Source organism: Dermacentor silvarum, chromosome 9 (assembly GCF_013339745.2).
Source record: "Dermacentor silvarum isolate Dsil-2018 chromosome 9, BIME_Dsil_1.4, whole genome shotgun sequence".
Lineage (NCBI taxonomy): Eukaryota > Metazoa > Arthropoda > Arachnida > Ixodida > Ixodidae > Dermacentor > Dermacentor silvarum.
The window spans coordinates 86,105,092-86,124,369 of record NC_051162.1 but is presented as its reverse complement, the minus strand read 5'-3'; the positions used below and the strand labels follow the sequence as shown (position 1 = coordinate 86,124,369).

The 19,278-nt window shown below is 48.3% G+C and overlaps 1 protein-coding gene across 1 annotated transcript in view; it reads right to left on the bottom strand.

Annotated features, from left to right (window-relative positions):
- The window catches only part of LOC119464833 (uncharacterized), a 33,907-nt gene extending 15,726 nt beyond the window's left edge, over window positions 1–18,181 (bottom strand). The window contains exons 1-4 of the mRNA XM_049655345.1: window positions 18,147–18,181; window positions 17,362–17,514; window positions 9,225–9,366; window positions 5,475–5,572 (exon numbers count right to left, since the gene is read on the bottom strand). Coding sequence (XP_049511302.1) covers window positions 5,475–5,572; window positions 9,225–9,366; window positions 17,362–17,514; window positions 18,147–18,181 — 428 coding nt within the window. The remainder of the gene's footprint in view (window positions 1–5,474; window positions 5,573–9,224; window positions 9,367–17,361; window positions 17,515–18,146) is intronic.
- Window positions 18,182–19,278: the final 1,097 nt, after the last annotated feature.

Here is a 19,278-nt window from a genome sequence, read left to right as displayed (position 1 = left end):
AGGACCGCGTTTGCAAAGTATAAAGCTGTTGCTGTGCAGAAAGATCTTACGATCGCGTTTGCAAATTGTAAAGTTGTTGTTCTGCAGAAAGGTCTTACGATCACGTTTGCAAAGTATAAAGCTGTTATGCTGCAGAAAGATCTTACGATCGCGTTTGCAAATTGTAAAGTTGTTGTTCTGCAGAAAGGTCTTACGATGACGTTTGCAAAGTATAAAGTTGCTACTCTTATGATCGCATTTGCAAAGCATAAAGTTGTGGCTTTGAAGAAAGGACTTACGATCGCATTTGCAAAGTATAAAGTTGTTTCTCTGCAGAAAGGTCTTACGACCACCGTTGCAAAGTATAAATTTGCTCTGCAGAAAGCACTTCGATCGCGTTTGCAGCGCATAAAATTATTGCTCTGCAGAAAGACTTACAATCTCTTTTGCAAAGTATCAATTTATTGCTCTGCAGAAAGGTCTACGATGGCGTTCACAAAGTATTAAGTTGTTGCTCTGTAGAAAGCACTTACGATCACGTTTGCAAAGCATAAAGTTGTTGCTCTGCAGAAAGCTCCTACGATCGCGTTTGCGAAGTATAAATTTGTTGCTCTGCAGAGAGCACTTACGATCGCATTTGCAAATATAAGGTTGTTACTCTGCAGAAAGCACTTACGACCGCGTTTGCAAGGTATAAAACTCTTGCTCTGCAGAAAGCACTTACGATAGCGTTTGCAAATATAAAGTTGTTATTCTGCAGAAAGGTTTTACGATCACGCTTGCAAAGTATAAAGTTGCTGCTCTTATGATCGCATTTGCAAAGTATAAAGTTGTTGCTATGAAGAAAGGACTTACGATGGCGTTTGCAAAGTAAAATTTGTTGCTCTGCAGAAAGCTCTTACAATAGCATTTGGAAAGTATAAAGTTGTTTCTCTGCAGAAAGGTCTTACGATCACGTTTGCAAACTATAAAGTTGCTCTGCAGAAAGCACTTCGACCGCGTTTGCAACGCATAAAATTGTTGCTGTGCAGAAAGACTTACAATCGCGTTTGCAAAGTATAAATTTGTAGTTCTGCAGACAGCGCTTACGTTCGCATTTGCAAAGTATAAAGCTGTTGCTCTTCAGAAAGCTCTTACGATCGCCTTTGCAAAGTATAACGTAGTTGCTCTGCAGAAAGCACTTAGGATCGTGTTTGCATAGTATAAAGTTGTTGCTCTGCAGAAAATACTTACGATTACTTTTGCAATGTAGAAACGTGTTGCTCTGCACAATGACAGCCCAACTTTATTTTTAGATTCCGTGCACCCTTCAACCGAAACAGCTCCGGTTCCTGTCTGAGTGTGAGTCAGACACACAGAGGCTTTTACGCAATAGGCTCTGCCTGCAACGTCACCCTTCGTGACAATTAACTTCGGTAAATCATGCAATATGGAGAACACGCCAAAACCACTGGAAGTGTGCCGCGCCACAAAAACGAAGCAAGAAATTTCAGATTAAACTGTAGTTGACGTCTAATAATGCGAAGGATTCAGATTTCTAGGGTACGGCTGTAAGAACAATGTAACTGTTGCGGGAAAGAACGGTTACGTAGGGATTATGTGTTGTAGTGGTTCTATTTATAACGAGTTAGAGAGAATGCGTCTGATGGCGATATATAAGTTTGTAAGCAAACTAAAATACAGGGTTACATACCCAGTGGCCCCAAAGCACATACCCAGTGCATATACCCAGTCGTCCCCGTGGCACACAATTTTAGGCTGCACTATCACGGGGATCGGTCCACCTAAAGGCGAGACACCTTACCCCGTCCGCCCGCATAAATGTGGCTGCACTCGGAGAAGACCGCTTCGCATTGAAGGGGAGGCAGGGCTATTGACGTAAAATGCAATAGCGCGATCACTAAGCTCCGGTATGGAGAAGGCACGTTGCTTGCGGATGCTGATCGAGGCGAAGTGCGAGAACATCTACGTTAAAAATAACTCTGGCACCATCGTGACACGACATTTAAATTTCTCTTATCTTCTCTAATAATGAACCAGAGTGAAAAATCATTGCACTAAAAACTCACTAGACGACGCTTTACGACTTGGCTGTATAACCAAAATTTCTTTTGGGGCCTGCTAATGGACCCTTAAACTAAAGAACAACGCATGACTTTGGACTTCCAAACTATTTTTTCAATGCTCAATTTCCAGTCACTGGGAGGGAAAGATGTGAGGAAACAGTGACTTAACTTCTGCTTATCCTGTTTTTATTATTTTACGCTCAAACTTCAGCGCCCGTACGAATAATGGTGGGGTAATGGCTGTGAGGTGTTTTTCTTATTACTGCCATTTTGGAGCCAAAGCAGTCATAAAAACTTGTTAGGTTGAGTATTTGGTCCTATAGAACATAATGCAGTCAAGGTTGTTACCGATAAACAACTGTTCACGAATATACGATGTAAAACAAGTTAAGTGAAACTTTCCTGAACGGGAACTGTCGGAGATATGCGTAGCATTATACGGCGGTCGGCGTGGTGCGGAATGTGTTATGCGTGGTAATGATTAGAGACCGGATTTTAAGCAAATGTCTTTTTTGTTCCTTGCGCTACTGTTGCCCCACTTTGATATATGAGCATGAATTAGTTGTTAAGAAGGGCTTTTATAGTGTTTTATAGTGCGTATAAATGCCTATTTTGGCGTTTGTGCCTAAATTATTATAAATGCCTATAATTCCTATTTTCAATATCGGTGCCTATATGAACACTATTTACCCTCAAGTTTTGCTTTCGAGTGCAGTTAGAGACCGTTATTCATGTTACCGGGTAACATTGACTGTTTGGAACTCTATGGGGTTTAACCTAGTCCTCTAGTTCAACCAACTCCTGGAAAACAACTGCTAGCAGCAGTGAAACGGCAGGCGCCGGCCAGCATACGCCGCCGCGCTGACATGACGCGAGCGGTTGGCGAATTCCAAACCGCGGAGAGCCGTCAGGGGAAAGGAGAGTGAAGAGCAAAAGAACGAAGAAAACCGAGATGCGCATGCGGTTTTTGTTTTGTTTGTAATTTACTTTTTAAGGTGTTCACCACCGTAAAGCATTCCTTCTCAGCGTACAAGATCATTCTCAGTGACAAGAGGCACAATTTTGAATCCAAAAATCTGGAGATGGTTGTAGTTTGCTAGTGTTTCCATAATCTTCACAGTGATTCTTAGACTACATTCCACGCGTCCTCTAAACAGATTTCTTCAAACATGTCAAATTGGCGGAAATGTATTTGGCAGTGTTGGGACGTTTTGCCTGTACAATTCGGATAATGTCATTTTATATGAGGAAATTGCCAGAGTTCTACCTAACAGTCCTCAAGTAAGAACATGTTAATTTCTCGATGGGGCGAAATGCGAAAACACCCGTGTATTTAGGTTTAGGTGCACTTTAAGGAACCCCAGGTGGTAAATATTTCCGGAGTCCCCCCCCCCCTACTGCGTGCCTGATAATCAGATCATGGTTTTGGCACGTAAAACCCCATAATTTAATTTTATGTTAATTTGTTAATAAATCGCAGTCTCTCTTGCAATGTCTTAATTTAATTGCGTCAGGCAGACATAAAGTAGCGTTTTTTTAATCAGTATTCCTAACTTTCAAGCATTCTTTTTCATGCCTGTTTCACTATATGCGACGCTCGAGTACAGTGGCCGTTGAACATGAATATGAGCAGTGTACTTTTAGAATTAAGCTAATTGATCGTCATTAGTCCAGCAGTTTTATGGGGCAATTGCACGGCTATGTTCGACTGTTGGCGCCTTTGTGCCATAATACACAATAACATTTCTTGTTTTTTTGTCGTAGATACAGGTCGCGCACGTGTTCGTTTGAAATAATTAGCATTTATGTAAAGATTTATTGTGCCTATATTTACGACGTTGGAGGCCTAAAACGTTGTTTTGCCTGCCTATTTTTGGCGCCTAAAACGCGCTTTTTAAAGCCTAGAGATCCGGCTTCTAGTAATGATACTTCACGTGTGCGGGGGTTGTGTTGATGTAGCATGCGTTATTTATTTTTGAGGAGTACAAGCACAGAGATTCACATATTTACATTGCCGAACATATGCAATCCGCAACACGTCGGCCGCTATGTAATGCTAGGCATATCTTCGACAGTTCCCGTTCAGGGAGGTTACGCTTAATATGTTTGCGAGATGCCCGGCGCGACATAACCGACGCGGTAATGCCGCCAATCGCATCGGAGGGGGTACGGCTGAGCGTGCGTGCGTAATTAATGCACAAGTGGCGGTTCCTCTGGTTTGGATTGGCTTTGGTCACCTTCCATCCCCACTGGTTGGGTGTTTGCAAGGGTGTCCCATACCGCTTCCTATCTCCCTTTTAGTATATGCTTAGGAATTTCTGGCACAGCTTTAACGTTTCCTTTTTACGTATGACGTATTGGGAACGGCGAAAGCGGATGGACTCGTAGAATTTTTTTGCGCCACGTGCCTATTGCTATCGCGTGCAATGGGCCATTTGTCTCTGTGCTACGGATGGCAGCTATCAACAGCGCACACAATGGGCTTAAACTGCACATTATCGCGCTGTATTGGTAGAGCGGTTGTCTTGCTTCACGTAAACCTTCTCATGGCAGGCACGCCATGCGCCGTGCGCCGTATTATTGCAGGAACTCACGGCAAGTTTGGGGGAGAACTTCAAAGCGGTGTCACTATCCGTCGTTTCCTAATGTCTCTGTAGTCGGTTTTCAATCCTCCTCTTACGGTAAGAGTGGCCTTTTTTCTTTTGTAGTAGCGTAGATACACAAATACAGCTTAACCTATTATAGCGTTATCCTGTCCGTAAATATATTACAGACCGTAGTTTACAGAACACGGGTACCCTGGGACACAAGCGTGCTCAGAAGCACGGGTGCCGTCATCTTCTGACATTATCAAGTGAAGCACACAGAACATAGCTTTCGAGATCGGGCAGGCGAACTTTCTTCTTATCTGCTTGTGCAGAGGTGTTCGCAGCCGCAATCATTTGTTTACAGCTGGACCTCACTTTTTCGTTTTCTTTTTTGCTTTTGCGAGAACAACGACGCAACACATGAACGTTCCTCAGCGTTGTGTTTGAAGAGATCATCGCAAGATGGTGGTACCAGCGTTGCTCATGCCACCTACGCATCCGGTATTCCGTACACTACAATGCAACTACGAAGAGGCTCAAACTGTCCATTAGTGAAATATTCATTCCGGTTTTTTGGACGCGGCAGCAAATGGAAGGTCAGTGCAATTGTTCATTCTCCGAAATGATGGCGGCGAGCAACCTCTTCTTGAGTAGTGGGATCCAGCACATATCGACAATGCTTGGCGCCGGCTTATCTTATATCCGGGATATCCTTATCCTATATCCGGATATCTCCTATCTTTGATTCAGCGTCTGCAAAGTTTGTCATAGAATTGGTTCCCACTCATAGTTGCATATCTGATGCAGCAGGCACCAAAACAGACGGCGAAGTAAGTTTTACCTTATCACTTGTCCCGGCTTGTAGGTTGTGTTGTACAGTTCGTAATCTCGGTTCTCGATGGGATCCCACTTGCCTTTAACGTACAGCGCTGCTGTTACCTGACAATGCAGAAAGGAGAGACGCACAGAATTGCGCTGGCTTTTTGATTCGAGACTTAACTCCTAAAATTAAAAGAACAACGAAAGTCCCGTGTATGCAAAAGGTGCAATAAGTGAGAGAAGAGAAGAGAGGTTCTCAATATCTAGCAACTGGAGCACATGGTAGATAACAATTATTGTATTGAATGCAGAGTCAATTAGGGGAAAATTTTAGTTTGTGATATAATATATCACGTTCTTCTTAAAAGCAAGGAAAACAAACTTATAGAAAAGGCAGCTTGCCCGCCGATGGTAGCCGAAACGGCTACCCGTTCTGCAAACAGCCGCCGCCATCAGTCAGAGTTTAAAATGAATGCTTTAATTGGAGAATATTAAAATCGTACTTCTAACGCTAAAATGAACCAGACATTCTTATTTAATGCTCAATATACGGGTTATAATAACAAAGGAAAATAACTCTCAGAATGAAAAAAATTAAAAATTCAGAGCCCTTCCACTACTGTGAAGGTGGAAGCCAGCGAAGCTCTGACTATGGTGGGTCTACTGTAGTGAATATTGCCCCCACGATAAGAATGGGCGTATTGTCGTTGGGCATCACCCAGCCGAACATGTCTATCATGAAGCGTTCCGGTTGAGAAACTCGCGTTAAGACCTAGCCGTCGCACCGGCGAAGTTGGCGCTAGCATTGCCGAGACGTGAACCACCGTTGCCGGCTTTCAGGAGGGCAGGACGACGCTGACGTTTCGCCTGGGCTTCGGAAGCCGTCATGCTAGAATCGGCACGTCGACGACGAGCCCTTTCCCGAGCGCGTTCGCGGCGGCGTTGCTCAAACGCGTTAGGACACGTCTTCAGTTGCTCATGAATGGCTCATACGCCCTTAAGCAATGACTCATACCCCATTACGGCGACAGAAGAGAAATGAAATTCTATGCTTGGATGATTAGCGGCAACGCAGGCAGCTGTGGAAGCAGACGACGATGATGAACGCGGGAGTAGTGGCACAAGCACGTGCCAAGCACGCACTCGTGCTCGCCACGGCATCTAATGGCATGAGCGCAAACCGAGAGGTGCCAACGAACCAGCTGCGGAAGAAGACGACGCTCGAGCCAATGCTGATGATGGTAGTTTTAACAGCGAAGCTGTTCAAGCTGGAAGAGAAACGGCCGAAGTCTGCAGAAAACTCGACGCCGTTGCGTAGAAACAACCAAGCCACAGCTGCGCACCACCTGGCCCAACCGTGCCTAGCCGCGCATGCACCGAAACAGGTAGCAACGCAGCAGCGACCACTACCACGCCCACCGACGGCAACACTCCGCGCAGCCGCCGCCGCGCCGAGCTACCGCAGCAGCTGGTAAACTGTTTCCCGCGACGCCAAAGCTACCGAAAATAGCTGTTACGTGTCGCCTAGCATCCATCTAGGTCATAACTGACGCAACCACCAGTGCGCATGCGCTTGGCCTCGGAGTTTGCCATAAATGTGGCTGTGCCTAGTCGTGTCAACTTTCGCTAGGTATCGAATGGATAGCCTCCAACGCGCGCGGATTTGGCAACAGCGTTCCTGGCACTGTGCCAACCTTGGTTAGCCTGCCTGCGTTTGTGGCATGCCAGGAACGCTGTCGCTCGTCGGCACCGATGCGTCCAGCGCTAGTCACGCGAAATGTCGCGAAATGCAAGGTACCTGCGAAAATGATCGCTCGAGAATACCTTCCCTACATGCGTAGTTAAGTTAAAAAAAGTGGGCAAGTTTGCACTCAGTCGTGAAAAGCTTAGGCACAGCGAAACTGTCGATCCTCAAGTTCAGTAATGCGAAGTGATAGCAAAATACTAGGCCAAGCAAAACCTATTACAAACCTAGCAGCAACCAAGTTACAGAACCTAGCAGTAACCACGTTAGAACCTAGCAGCAACCAAGTTAAGACCTAGCAGCAACCAAGCTAATAGCTAGCAGTAGCAGCCAGTAAGACTTGAGGATCAACAGTTTCGCTGTGCATAAGCTTTGCACGGCCGAGTGCAAACTTGCCCGTTTTTTTCTACACGCGGACACGATCCTGGGGAAACTAGCCCTTAACAACTTCGCTGTAAAACACTATCAGCGACCAAATGGGCCCCGTGCATTGAGCCCTAAAGGGATACCGTTCAACTGTAAAGAATAGTGCAAAAAAGTTTATCCTGTTCATACCATTTGCGGAACACCGGAATACTGAAGACGTTGAGCGTTGAGGGTGCCACTTCGTGACACTGGGCTCAGCTAAAGTGAACTGCAGCGGCCGTATACTTAGTTTCTGATCTAAAGACGTCGGCAGCAACAAAAAGTGACCATGTAGAACTTATTGCCTTTTCTTTTTTGTTGAGTACAACCGCGTCAAATAGCGTTTCTAACTCGTCATATGGTTGAAAAAAGCGTCACGAGATGCCTCTACCAGGACTGCTGCCGTCCAGTCCACTGATATTACGCATACGAGATGGTAAAATTGCATGCACGATAAAACTAGAGCGTTTCAGCTTGTCTGTAAACATGATAGATAGTTTTAGCATATCTGGCATTCCTGCAAACGCAAAGGCGTTCGTGGATTAGCGGGTTACCGGAGGCATAAAACTTGGCGGCTGAGTTGGTGGCACCATCTGGTGGCACAGAGCTCACTCAGCTATTATTGAACTAACCAAGTGTATACTACTTCGCTGCTGGCGTAAATTTTCGGCAGCAGTGTAATAATGAACACGTTGCATTTTAAATGTTTTTCGACAATAACTCATGGAACACGAATACGTGTCTATAAGACATTGTGGTTAGACGAAGCGTCACAAGATGGCGCTACCTGCGTCCGGTAACTCGGTAATCCACAAGCACCCTTGCGTATACGGGACACGGTAAAACTGCCTATTCATTGTTCAAGCAACAATTGTGGCTCCATCTGTCCCAACATATTGATGAATATTAGTACAGACAAGTAATACTGTTATTTCTTGGTTTAAAGGCGCTTGCAATAGAATACTTTTGAATGTATAGTGGTTAGTTTTTCAACAGGCTTCGCTGAAAACGCCATAGGCTTAAAAAAGGGACTCTTAACATTTGTGGTTGAAGAAATTACCACGAGATGCTGCTGTAAGAAGTACAATGGTATCCAATGATGACCAACTTCCGGCCGCTCGCATGAGTTTCCAGCACGCGCAGTACAACAAAGCGAGGCCTTCGAGAATGAAAGGTGGGATCCGAGATCGGCGAGTGAGAATTGGATGACATATCGAAGTTTCGGTTTCGCACTCTATTTAACACCAATGTTATTGTCCCCGAAAAAAATCGATATATTTGAGCAAATGCGATGTATACAAGAACAGGCTAAATATCTTTCTTACTCAGACCACGTGCAGTTTTCACCGATATTTGCGTTCGGAATTTGAATATGTGCAATAGAAGCAGACCAGGAACATGTTTTCCGCGTTTGCTGGTAGTGATGAACAATGGTCGAACAAGGAATGTCGCAGGCGCCAACGTTTCGACAAAGGAACCTGTCGTCGTCCCTTCGTCCCTGACGAAGAAGAGTTCTTTTCTAGAAAGGTTGGCTCCAGCGACACATCCTTGTTCTACAAGTGTTCATAACTTCAAGCCTTCGTCTTTCAGCGGAGTAATATGGCGCGTGCTGGTGCTGCTCACGTTGTCTAGCAGCTGGAGACCCTCAGGGCCGCCGTACTGGTACGGCATGCAGAGGTATTTGGCAGCTATAACGCCACTCAGCATGTAGAGGATGGTCGACGGAACCAAGATTGTCGTGAAGAGCCACATGAAGAAGGTCGACCTGGGCGTAAAAAGGAACGGTGATTGAAGGTGAAACCATCCACACGTAATCTCTACTGCTGTACACTGCAAGCGCACACCTGCGAAAACACTTGTGTTACCATTAACAAGAAACTAACTGGGTCTTAGACCAATTTTTTTCATGTTTACTCAATGAGTTATAGTGCTGAAAGTTTATGTGTGTAATTTTGTATGGTTATTTCGAATAAGATGTAAATTTTTGTTTATCTCACTTGAGTTTAGTTTTAAGCAAGTTTTTTTGCTAACTTATTGGAAACATTTGCCGAAATCACTACCTCAGGTTTCGCTAAAGAGCTCATCAACAGCTCAGCATGATCCAGGAAACTTATTTAAAGGGTCCCTGAAACAGTTCGGACAAATTTTGTAGACGCGTAGGGTGCAGCTACAGTAAAACATTCGCGTCACAATTTAGGTGAAGCGTCTCATATTAGAGAGCTACGGACGATTACAAGTTACCCTCCTCCCTAGCCATGCATTTCCTCCTCAACTCGCTCGCCGAGTGATCGGGGCTAAGCTCTGCCTGCGCTGGCTCTACGTCATGTTGTGACGTACGTTGTCGTTTATTTCCGGTTGTCTTGGAGCCAGCGCGTGAAGGCTCGCCAACCTCTCCGCTAGCCGCCCGGCCGTCGATCCCCAGCGAGAGCGATCAATCAGCGTGCGTTGCGAGCGTTCTGTCGCAGCGCCGAGCATGTCCAGTATTCCGGTAACCACAGGCGAGCTGGGTGTTTTGACGGATAGCCAGAGGCGTAAACTAAAGCCCCTCCATACCGCTGTCATGAAGGAGCTTCGTAGACGTACGTGAGCGGCCTGATCGGCATGCGCGGTCAAGCCATCTGGTGGTGCAGAGCTTAACCAGCCAAAAACAGAGCTAATATTCCTGTAACCAAGTGTATAACATTTTTAACATGACAACGTGTTCAAGATTATGCTCCTGCCAAATATTTGAGCCAGCAGCAAAGCAGAAAAAGAACTTGGTTACTGCTATATTAGCTGTGTGTTTGGTTGAGCATTGTGCAAGCAGTTCATGTTTGAACATCCGTTCATCACGTGAAACGTGCTAAAGCGGCCAGTACACTTTCGCTTGCGTTTACTTGAATACCGGGCACGCTAAAGTCTATTGTGGCAAACCTTCTAAGTGAAGCGACGGCCGCAAACCAGTGGATGCTGGCGCCGTTTGGATTGGTTTGTATACCGTAAGTCCGATGCGCTGCAGCCACTCCACTCGTCTGCTACTTTGCAGCGGGGCATGATGTCGCAGCGGCGCATGATGTCGCAGCTTGACATGTCACCGATCGCTACGTTTGTAGCCCACAACGCAACAAGGGCGAACCGTGGTGTTCGCGAAAAGAAAGAACAAGACCAACACTGACCGCGCAGCTGTCGTCAACACGGAGCACGTTGTAACACAAGCAGACGACACTTGCTGTGGGCCGGAAGTGCTTTTTGTGTAGTGATACATGTCCTTGTGCATTCTCTTTATGTTACTTTCTTTTTATAGAAACAAATTAACTAACATCTAAACTATTACGAACAACATTTGTTCCCTATAATGTTGGAAAAATTATCGATGACGCGCCCTGGGCAACCAAATCGGATAGCTGGCCCAGTGACGTATCCTGGGCAAATCGCGTCATCTGGGCACAAAATCAGCCGCTTGGCGTGCTGCAATCGGTAGCGATGTACATTTTTAAACCCTTATAATACATTACACGGTTTACGTGGAGCGCTTAGATGCGTCAATTAATGATCAGAAGGACCTACTCTAACGACTCAGTACGTTTGTACAAAATCGTCAAAATCGTTTCAGGGTCCCTTCAAACACCAACCGCATTGCTCCGAATAACCTCCAAGAGTTGCGAGACTTGAGTTTACACCCAAGAAGAGCAAAAAAAATTGTGTTGCCACTCTTGTTTTAAGGTAGACAGCACAAAAAACTAGGTTTTCTCATGGAGAACCTGTGATACCCTATTTAGCAAAAGATGAGCTGATATTTTACTAACTTTTTCATGAAGTATAAAGTAAATGAAGTGTGCATAAATTTAAATCAAATGAAATAAAACAAATATGCGCCTCGTTATAGGAAAAAAAACATCAAATACATATGCAAACTCGAAGGTTAAAGACTAAAAAGGTTTGGTCTAAGAACAAGGCGATATCAAACAAGAGACATTTCTAGAGCCAATTTTTCGTCAAAGGTACCTGTCTTCGTCAAAGCGAAGACAAGTCAATTTGCCGAAACCTCGTCTGCAGAGACGTCCCATAAGTGAGCATTGTTGGTCTTGTGAAGAAGACGCGCCTCCGTCCAGCGGCATCGCTAACGCTTGGCCCGCTCTGCTCGCGCTGTTGGTCGCTGGTGTTCTTGGAGACGGTGCTTCACGCTGCCTCGCCGTTCTTGGAACTCGTAGCGTCCTGGACGGACACCGCCAATAAACCTCTTCTCAATTGGTGGAGGTTGCTGGATTTCCCCCGCCGCTTGCACCCTGGAGCTTCGAACCCGAACGCTTCCGCCCATCATGACCGACAATACCGACCCGCCGGCGCCTGCGCCCCAGCCCGTCATCTGCACCGGGGTTCCTCGGCAACGTGATCCGAAGGTCTTCAGAGGTACAGATGAAACGCACGTGGAGGACTGGTTTACGTCGTATGAACGGGTGAGCGCGCATAACAAGTGGGACGACATCGAGAAGTTGACCAACGTCATATTTTATCTTACTGGCGTTGCCCAACTCTGGTTTCATAACCACGAAGTCTAGTCGACATCCCGCCATGGTCAACTTTCAAGACGTCTTTCACTCAAGTGTTTGGTCGACCTGCTGTGCGCAAACTACGCGCTGAACAGCGCTTGCGAGCCCGTGCACAGCAGACTGGTGAAAATTTCACTAGTTACATTGAAGACGTCGTCGACCTTTGTAAACGTGTCAACGCCGCCATGCCCGAAGCTGATAAAGTTCAGCACATCCTCAAAGGCATCTATGACGGCGCATTCCAGATGCTTTTGGCCAGGAATCCGCGCACCGTTTATGAAGTAGTCACGTTATGCCAGAGCTACGGAGAGCTGAAGAAGCAACGCACCATGACTCGGCAGCCTCTGTCTACCGCCGACTTGCTAGCCAATCAGCCCCGGGTCCCTCCCAGCGCTACATTTCTTCTGACCTCCCTGAATTTCCGTCGCGCCGATCCACATCTCCTCGTCGACGATCGCTCTCCCCAATGCGTCGCCGAGCCGCACCCTCCGACCAGGATAACTAAGCGCCGCAGTTCGCGAGGCAAGAACTGCGCCATCTTCGAACTGCCCAAGTCCTCGCTGTTCTCCTGCTAACATGGTCGCAATATCTGTCGAAGGTATTTCTACTTTTGCGCTTGTGGACACCGGCGCCGCCGTTTCTGTTATAGCCGCCAAACTCTGCCGTTCGCTGCGCAAGGTGACCACGCCGCTGTCTGGACTGTCGCTTCACACGGCAAGCGCGCAGCACGTGACACCTCTCGCAGCCTGTACTGCCCGTGTGCTTTTACAAGGCGTTTTGTACATTGTCGAGTTTTTTGTTCTTCCTGCCAGCTCACCTGACGGCATCCTGGGGTGGGACTTCTTGTCCCGTCATAATGCCGTCATTGACTGCGCACGAGCTGAAGTTGAAATTTCGCCGCTGTGTGACGCACCATCCCACGACGCTCTTGATCAGCCGCCTAAACTGGTCGTGCGTGAGGACACCGACATTCCACCTGGCTCTTTTGCCCTTGTCCCAGTCGTCTGCGATGCCGTCACCGATGCGACGGTCTTCTTTACGCCATCTGACATCTTTATAAGTCGCAAAGCAGTTCCACTGCCTTTTGCTACGCTTGATATCGCCGCCGGCATCAGCAATATTTTTGTGTACAATCCGCTTTCTGCGTCGATTACGTTGCTTGTCCGCGAATATATCGGCCGCGTGGAACAGCTTGACTCTTCGTTCTTTGTTACCGTGCCAGACGACTCTTTTCATCTTGACTCGCACGAACTCCTCGCCCTTTCAACGCATGATGAGTCATCGAGTGACATGTTTTCCGGTTCCAACGCCACTACACTAACCCCTGCCGAACGCTCCGAGCTTCTTCAGCTTCTACACCAATTCAGAGATTCCTTCGATGTGTCTCAGCCGCAATTGGGCCGAACGTCGGAAGTGCAGCACTACATTGACACCGGCTTGCACCAGCCGTTGCGTCAGCGACCGTACCGAGTCTCCGCCGACGAGCGTCGCGTCATCAACGACCAAGTCGACGATATGCTACGCCGTGGCGTTATCCAGCCATCTCACAGTCCCTGGGCATCTCCTGTCGTTCTCGTTCGCAAGAAGAACGGGTCTATCCGCTTGTGCGTTGACTACCGTCGATTGAATAAGGTCACGCGCAAGGACGTCTATCCTTTGACGCGCATCGACGACGCCCTTGACAGCCTTCAGGGCGCGGAATTCTTTTCGTCTCTAGACTTGCGTTCTGGCTACTGGCAGGTTCCAATGGCTGAAGCCGATCGCCAGAAAACGGCGTTTATTACACCTGACGGCCTATACGAGTTCAACGTGATGCCCTTTGGACTTTGCAACGCGCCTGCCACGTTTGAACGACTCATGGACAATACGCTGCGTGGCCTCAAGTGGTCTATGTGTCTTTGTTACCTCGACGATGTCGTGGTTTTCTCGCCTGACTTTCCGACCCACCTACTTCGCCTTCGCCATGTTTTGACGTGTCTCACCAAGGCTGGCCTGCAACTGAACCTCAAGAAGTGCCGCTTCGCCGCGCGGGAGCTGACCATCTTAGGCCACACCGTGTCCACGCAAGGCGTTCTACCGGACCCCTCGAAACTTCGTGCAGTCGCTCAGTTCCCGAAGCCTGCGTCAAAGAACTACGCAGTTTTGTGGGCCTGTGCTCATATTTCCGGCGCTTTGTCCGCAATTTCGCATCGATCATGTCGCCCTTGACCCAGCTCCTACGCGGTGGCGCGGACCTCTACTCCTGGTCTCCTGCATGCGACGCCGCGTTTGCTACACTGCGGCGTCTTCTTACCTCTCCACCTATTCTTCGCCATTTCGACACGACAGCTGCAACTGAGGTGCATACAGACGCCAGCAGGGTCTGTCTTGGCGCCGTCCTCGCGCAACGCAAGCCCGGCTACTCCGAATACGTGGTCGCCTATGCGAGTCGTACGCTGACAAAAGCAGAGGCCAATTACAGCGTAACTGAAAAAGAGTGCTTGGCTCTGGGATGGGCGCTTGGAAAGTTCCGCCCATACTTATACGGCCACCCATTTGATCTAGTAACGGATCACCAGGCGCTTTGTTGGCTCGCCACGTTGAAAGATCCATCTGGCCGCTTAGCACGCTGGGCACTCCGAATCCAGGAGTACGATATTCGCGTCATCTACCGCTGTGGACGCAAGCACACTGACGCAGATGCCCTGTCCCGTTCACCTCTACCTCCCGACTCGGCCTGCGCAACCACTTGCGCTCACCCCCTGTCATCTCTTGACCTAGACTCCATTGGCACCGAACAACGCCGTGACCCGTGGATCGCTTCTCTTTTCGCCTATCTTTCTGGATCATCGACGACTCCTGTATCCCGATCCCTCCGACGCCAAGCTGTTCATTTCGCCATTCGTGATCAGCTGCTTCACCGACGGAACTACGCTCCCGAAGGCCGTAGATGGCTACTAGTCATTCCCCGCAGCTTAATATCCCAAATTTGTGCCTATTTTCACGACGATCCGCAATGTGGCCACGCCGGAGTGTTTAAGACTTACGAACGTATAAGCCATCACTAGTACTGGCGGGGAATGTACACTTTTGTACGAAAGTTTGTTCAGTGCTGCCCTGACTGTCAACGTCGTAAGTTACCACCTTTAGGTACGTCTGGCGCCTTGCAGCCGCTTCCGTGCCCTGCCAAACCCTTCGATCGCGTAGGCATTGACCTCTACGGCCCGCTTCCCATGACACCGGATGGCAATCGGTGGATCATAGTTGCTGTGGACCATTTGACACGCTACGCCGAAACTGCTGCTCTACCGAATGCTACACCGCGGGATATAGCCTCTTTCGTCCTGCATCGCTTCGTCCTTCGACATGGCGCTCCTCGAGAACTTCTCAGTGATAGAGGTCGCGCCTTCCTCTGCGAGGTCGTCGGAGCTCTGCTTTCGTAATGCCACATTATTCATCGCACGAGCACGGCTTACCATCCTTAAACTAATGGGCTCACGGAACGGTTTAACCGCACTCGCGGTGATATGCTCGCATGTACGTGGCATCTGATCATGGTAACTGGGACAGCGTACTTCAGCTTGTAACGTTCGCATACAACACCGCGATACAAACTACAACGGGATTTTCACCTTTCTTCCTCCTATATGGACGGGAGCCATTGCATACCATCGACACTCTCCTTCCATACCGTCCTGACGCTTCCGAGTGCCCACCTGTGTACGAAGCTGCCCGACAAGCCGAAGAGTGCCGCCAGCTCGCGCGCATCTTTACGTCACAAGAAAAACAGCACCAGAAGGAAGATCGACGCGCCGACTCACTGCCCAGTCCCACGTATGCCCCAGGGTCTCTTGTATGGCTGGCTATTCCTTGCCAAACTCCGGGCCTTTCCTCAAAACTCGTTCCAAAGTACGAAGGACCTTACCGCGTCTTGGAGCGAACGTCCCCGGTGAATTTTCTCACTGAGCCACTTTCTCCATCTGACGACATGCGCCGGCGTGGACGTGACCTCGTCCACGTGGCGCGTCTCAAGCCCTACCATGACCCTCTGCCAACAACAACTTAGGTCGCCAGGATGGCTCTTTTTCTGCGGGGGCGATTGTGAAGACGCGCCTCCGTCCAGCGGCATCGCCAACGCTCGGCACGCTCTGCTCGCGCTGTTGGTCGCTGGTGTTTTTGGAGACGGTGCTCCACGCTGCCTCGCCGTTCTTGGAACTCGTAGCGTCCTTGACGGACACCGCCAATAAACCTCTTCTCAGTCTCTTCAAATCTGCATCACCCTGTGAAGCTGTCTTGTATATTAACCCTTTAACGTACAGTGTACATAGTTATGCATATCCTGTTTTCCCTAATTTTACACAAACAAGAAACATATCTTCGTAAGGATGGCGGTCGTTGGCTAACTTCTTAATATTTTTGTGACAACGTGTATGACATAGTGCCTCATATTCTGCAGCATTTCAAGCAAAATAATTCAATTACTACCGCATTGTGGCTTGCGGCAGTGCCAGACCAGTGAGTCGTTTATATAGTTTTTAAGGCTTCTGCACATTGCCATGTTCCTCAATTGCCATGTTCTCTCAATTATAATAAAAGAAATGTCGAAGCACGATGATTTCAACTCCACCTTCACTCATCACAAGCAACCTTGCAGCCGTTGAAACGCTACGTACAGAATCGCGTGCATGTATTGTAGAGGTAAAGTTTTTCTATGTCGTGTTAAAATTCTGTGATTCCTGTCTATTTCAGACATAAGTCATGGTAGGTTAACAAAACGTGAGATTTTCATATAAAATGAGAAGTGGTGCCTAGAAGGAATTTTTAACAGCGGAGCTGTTCTTAGTCGAGCGGCGTCGTTAATGCCGGCGCCGTCGCGCAGGAGCATAGCTCGAGAAGTCACGTGACCCCCTCACCGATAGGAGAGGAGCCAACTAAACGGAGCGCGCGCCGGGGATGAGCAGGAGCGGCACCGGGGTATAAAAACGCGCTAGGAACGCCGTCGCCCATGGAAGCCGACTCGTCCCACCACCGCAACGCGCTAGGAACGCCGTCGCTCGTGGACGCCGAGGCGACCCATCCCCCACAAGTAGCGCCGTTCGTGCCAGCCAAACGGCCGCGAATCCACAACTTCGCTGTTCGACCATCTTCACGGTGTGGAAGGGGCGGTGATTTTTTTCTCAAACATATTTTCAAAAATTGATTTGTATTCATTTGACTGAAGAAAGTGTAAAAATGTAAACATAGCGACTTACACGACTAGCGTGACGCCGGTCTGGTTGGAGAGCACACTGCGCTTGTTTGGAGGCACCTCGGGGTCATGTATCCAGGCGCCCACGGCAAAGCTGAACGCCGCCACTACTTGCAGTACGAAAGCCGCGATGCACGCGTTGCTCCCGTAGCCCAAGCTGCGAAAGAAAAAGAAAGTGCAGCACACGCACGCACGCACGCACGCACGCACGCACGCACGCACGCACGCACGCACACACACACACACACACACACACACACACACACACACACACACACACACACACACACACACGTATATATATATATATATATATCATAAGAAGCCAACAAACAATGACACCAATGACAACAACTGTTGTCCTTGGTGTCATTGTTTGTTGGCTTCTTATGATATGGTAATAAAAATCGGACCCCTCGGTTCCCTTTCTTCTCGTTCATATATATATATATATAATGAGTTTTAGAAATCAGTTATACACAAGTGGCTTAGGTTACGCAAGAATCTGCACAGGCGCACAACATAGGCTTCGCTTGGGTGATTTCGTAGTTTTTTTACCGCAGAAGCGCTTTTTTTTCCCGAGGTCCCACTGAGATTTCCGTTGTACCGAAACTGCTTGATCGCCTAACACATGGTGGCACGCGACCTACCAGTGTTAGGCCTAAAGAGTGACTAACCCGTATGGTGTTGTAGACTTTCACTACATTTTATGTGCAGCAAAGTTCTGGCGTTCTTGAGATTGGTTCTCGATATCGAGGGAACAAGGCTTAGCCGCTTAGCTTGTTGTACCCAACGAGTTTGTACCACACAGGCGGCTTTGTCATTGTCTTGGATTCGCATGGCTTCAAGCAGTACGCACTTTCCGTTCGTGCTACTCGCCCCTTGAAGCGACTGAAACGTACATGTACATTGACGTGCACAAACGCACGAGACCCCAAAACGCGAAATTTTAATAGACCGGGCGGCCGCGATAACACAGCGCACTGCGGACTGTGTCCCTGACTAAGATGGCTTCCAAGATGCAGCAGCCCGCCCGAAGTACAACGGCCTCCTCCTCCCTCACTCCCTTCCCTCTCTATACTTCTGGCGGCCGCGCGCTGTATCTTGAAAGCCATCTGCGACGGGGCACAGTCCGTCTTGCCCTGTTTCGGCGGCTTAGTAAGCGTTGAAGCAAGACGCAGCACGAAGGTCAATTCGCTCGCTGCTGCTGCCGCGATTCCTCACTCCAGCGCTTTGACAGCGAGTTCCCCTGGTCATCGAGTGAGATGTGTTAATGTGTGCTTGTGTGCACGTGACACCATGCTTGTTAATTGAGTTTGTATGCCTATGTTTACAAGTTTATAGGGTCGATACAATTACTATCCTTACTTTGTATAGCTCTCCACTAATTTGCTATTGCAATCGATGCTTCGCCTGTCGGGCGAAACTGCGACTTCCTTGTATTCTGTTTAATTGCATAATTAATCAACTTTTGAAGCAACGAAGTTAGGCAAGAAATTGCATTGAGAAATTTGCAGAACGCTTTGTAAAACGTCCAATTAAACAGTTCATAACTTTCTATCTATTAAGTAATAAATTATCCCGCTTACTACAGATGCCCACGAAAAACAAAAAAAAAACTACACCATCTTCCCGTAGGGGAACCCTGTGTAGTATGCGAAGCAGCCATGGGGTCGACTCGAAGTTCGGGATAGGCCTGGTCGCCACTGCCGTTTCGTGGCAGCGGACCGTCGCGCCTGTAACCTAAGCTGCTTCGCATTATCGCGCGCGGAGCCGCAGGTGCTGCCATTCGTTGCGCAATCCGGAGAGGAGCGTCGGAGAGGAGAGGAGGATGCCGAGAGGAGAGGAGGTGAGACAAGGAGAGGAGGGGGAGGAGGATGCGCATGCACAGTGTGGGTGTGGACGCCGCACGGCGGATGGA